Source organism: Rhineura floridana, chromosome 3 (assembly GCF_030035675.1).
Source record: "Rhineura floridana isolate rRhiFlo1 chromosome 3, rRhiFlo1.hap2, whole genome shotgun sequence".
Taxonomy (NCBI): domain Eukaryota; kingdom Metazoa; phylum Chordata; class Lepidosauria; order Squamata; family Rhineuridae; genus Rhineura; species Rhineura floridana.
In genome coordinates this window covers 11,391,694-11,394,869 of record NC_084482.1, presented here as the reverse complement: position 1 = coordinate 11,394,869, position 3,176 = coordinate 11,391,694, and the positions used below count along the sequence as shown (strand labels likewise).

Sequence of the window (3,176 nt, the reverse complement as noted above, 5' to 3'; positions counted from 1 at the left end):
CCCTTCACCCCCAAGGTCCCAGGGCGGGTCACAACAATTTTAAAAGACAATTAAAAATAGTTGAAAATAACCTAAACAACATCACAAAAAATAGGGTGGGTCCTACAAAATATACATCTCAGGTATCAAAGGCCAGGGAAAGGAGGTGTGTTGTACAATGAAGTTGTCAGACACACCTTGGTGGGGAGGGAGTTCCACAGCTTACAGGCTGTCACAGAGTATGCCCTCTCCCAGACCACCCCCCTGAACTTCCAAGGATGGCAGAACTTCCCAAAGGGCCCCTTCTGTTGATCTCAATACCTGAGAGGGTCTGTAGGAAAGGAGGCTATCTTTCAGATACTTGTGACCTAAGTCATTTAGAGCTTTAAACATTAATGTGAATACCTTGAACTGGGCCTGGAAATGAACCGGCAACCAATGCATCTATTCTAAAACAGGGGTTATATGAGTTCTAAAAGGAACCCCAGCCAGAAATCTGGCTGCTGCATTTTGGACCAGTCGAAGTTTCCAAGTCATTTTCAAGGGCAGCCCCACGTAGAGCGCATTGCAATAAACCACTCTGGAAGTTACCAGAGCATGGAGCACTGTGGCCAAGTCTTCTCTGTCCAAAAGGGGCAGAAGCTGGCAAACTTACCAACTTACTTCTACAAGATGTTGTGAGCGATGAAGTTCTTTGGTGTTTCCTCAGCTACACTAATTCCAAAAATGGTTCTAGGATTATACAGCTAGTCTTTGTAGTGGGTTGGGAGGGAAGATATCCCTGTTGCTCACCAGCTTCTTTTGTGATCTTACTAATCCTATTAGAGTCCAGATTCCTAGTTCTGCACATCTTCAGTTCTTGCTATTCCGTTTCACATTAATTGTTCCTTCCATACCCTTCTCCTTTTTAACTTTCCATTCCTCTTCTGTCCAAGCTGCTTGGTTCACCCCTCAGCATTCCAAAACACTGCAAGTGACGTGCACAGCCTCCAGGAATAAGATATTATACACCACCACCATGGCCACACCGAGGAACATGCAAAATATGTGTTGGGTCCCACCCACCCCCAATTCTACACATTTTTGTTGTGCTTCACTTTCCATGAACTGTCTATATTTGTCATTAAAAATTTACATATATGCAATAAATGAAGTTATACAGCACAATGACATACTTTGGGGACCACTTATGATAATGGGAGAGTCTTTCAATTTATTCTGTTTAGCCACTTTCATCTACTCTTTTCTTTGCTTAAAAGACAATCCTGACTGGCTCACAAGAAAACACAAAAAGAAGTGACCCTATGCCTGCATGATATCTAAAAATAGATACAGAAATGCCTACAGTCAATGGGAATTAAAAGAGCTTAACCTTGGCATGATTAATTAAAAACTGTTCAAATATATTTTTCTATATATTGAGAGAAGTGGAAAAGATCCATAGTTCCAAAGATATAATTTCCCCTGTTTTTTTTCTCTAGGGCGTGAATATAACAGACACTCCAAAGCCCTTTGATATGTGATATAATGTATTTCTACAATGACTGCGTATCTGATTCTCCAGCATCTTTTGCCTGGTGCTCATTGTCACACTCTCTACCTTTCTACCTTCTCACAGGTCTTCAAATACAATGGAGGCAGACAACAGGACCACTGTTAATGAATTTATCCTCCTTGGCATCTCAAGTCAGCAGGACTGGAATGTGCTATTCTTCACCATATTTTTGATCATATATGTCATCACGGTCCTGGGAAATCTTACTATTGTCCTGGCCATAAGGCTGGATGGCCACCTCCTCCATACTCCCATGTACTTCTTCCTCAGTAACCTCTCCCTGGTAGACATCTGCTTCACGACAGCCACCATGCCCAAGATGTTGGCTGATACACTCTCTGGAGTGAGGAAGATCTCATATGGCGGGTGCTTGTCACAGATGTACTTCTTCATTGCCTTTGGCATCAATGACACCTTCCTCTTAGCATCCATGGCATTGGACCGCTATGTGGCCATCTGTCAACCACTGCATTATGCCACAGTAATGAACAACAGGACCTGTCTACTAATGGTAGCTGCCTCCTGGCTGGCCTCTCACCTCCATGCTCTCTTACACACCCTACTAATATCCCGACTCTCTTTCTGTACCTCCAATCAGGTACCCCACTACTTTTGTGATGTCTTTCCCTTGCTCAAGATCTCTTGCTCCAACACAGCCTTGAACACCCTGGTAGTTTACACAGAAGGTGCTGTGGCAGTCAGTGGAGCTCTGTTGTTAATTGCCCTCTCCTATGCACACATCCTGATGGCTGTGTTGAGAATTCCGTCCACTGAGGGGAAACGCAAGGCTTTCTCCACCTGTGGGTCCCACCTGACTATGGTCATCTTATTCTTTGGCACTGTCAGCTGGGTCTACTTCCAGCCCTCATCCAACTTCTCAGCAGAGAAGGACACACTGGCTGCCATCACATATGCTATGGTCACACCCATGCTCAACCCCTTCATCTACACTCTGAGGAATGACAAGATGAAGAAGGCCCTCAAGAAGCTTTTTGGCCGAAAGCTAAACTTCCCTCTCAACAGCATAGGCCAAAATTTTGCAACTGTTCGGATGCAACATAGCACTTGATGGAAATTTCAGAATGATCCAAATGATCATTACTTATTTGTTTATTAAAATCATCCATATACTGCTTTTAAACCAGAAGTTAGCAAGGCAGTGGGCAACATAATAAGACAATCCATAAAAACTCTAATGGTGTTTCAAATTTACACCTGCCATATCTAAGGAACAATGAAAACTGGTATAACATATCAAAAGCCCAGGAAAGCCTCAGTCAACAGATATATTTTCATTAGCCAACAAAATATCAGTACTTTAGAATCCTGCTGAATATCCGGGGGGTCATTCCACCAGATGGATTTGAACTACAGGGAAAGCTCATGTGTAAGTGGTCATAAGATGAACATCTGCAGGATGCAGCACAACCAAGAGGACTTCTTCTGATGACTGCAGTGGGTGGCTAGATGTATACAGGGGGAAGTGTTCTTTCAGATAGCCTGGTCCTAAGCTGTGTGTGTAGAATCAAAAGTCATCAGCAGTAGAATCTTAAAAGTCATACATTATATTTGGCTCAGAAGTAAATTGGCAGTCAATGCCACTCTTTCAGCCCAAGTAATATGAAAGAGCCATCTCATATTC

General features: G+C 43.1%; 1 protein-coding gene across 1 annotated transcript; it reads left to right on the top strand.

Moving 5' to 3' along the window:
• The first annotated feature begins 1,610 nt into the window (after nt 1–1,610).
• LOC133382105 (olfactory receptor 1361-like) lies at nt 1,611–2,603 on the top strand. Its single transcript, XM_061621772.1, has one exon. The coding sequence runs from the start codon at nt 1,611–1,613 to the stop codon at nt 2,601–2,603; it is 993 nt and encodes a 330-aa protein (XP_061477756.1).
• The last annotated feature ends 573 nt before the right edge of the window (nt 2,604–3,176 follow it).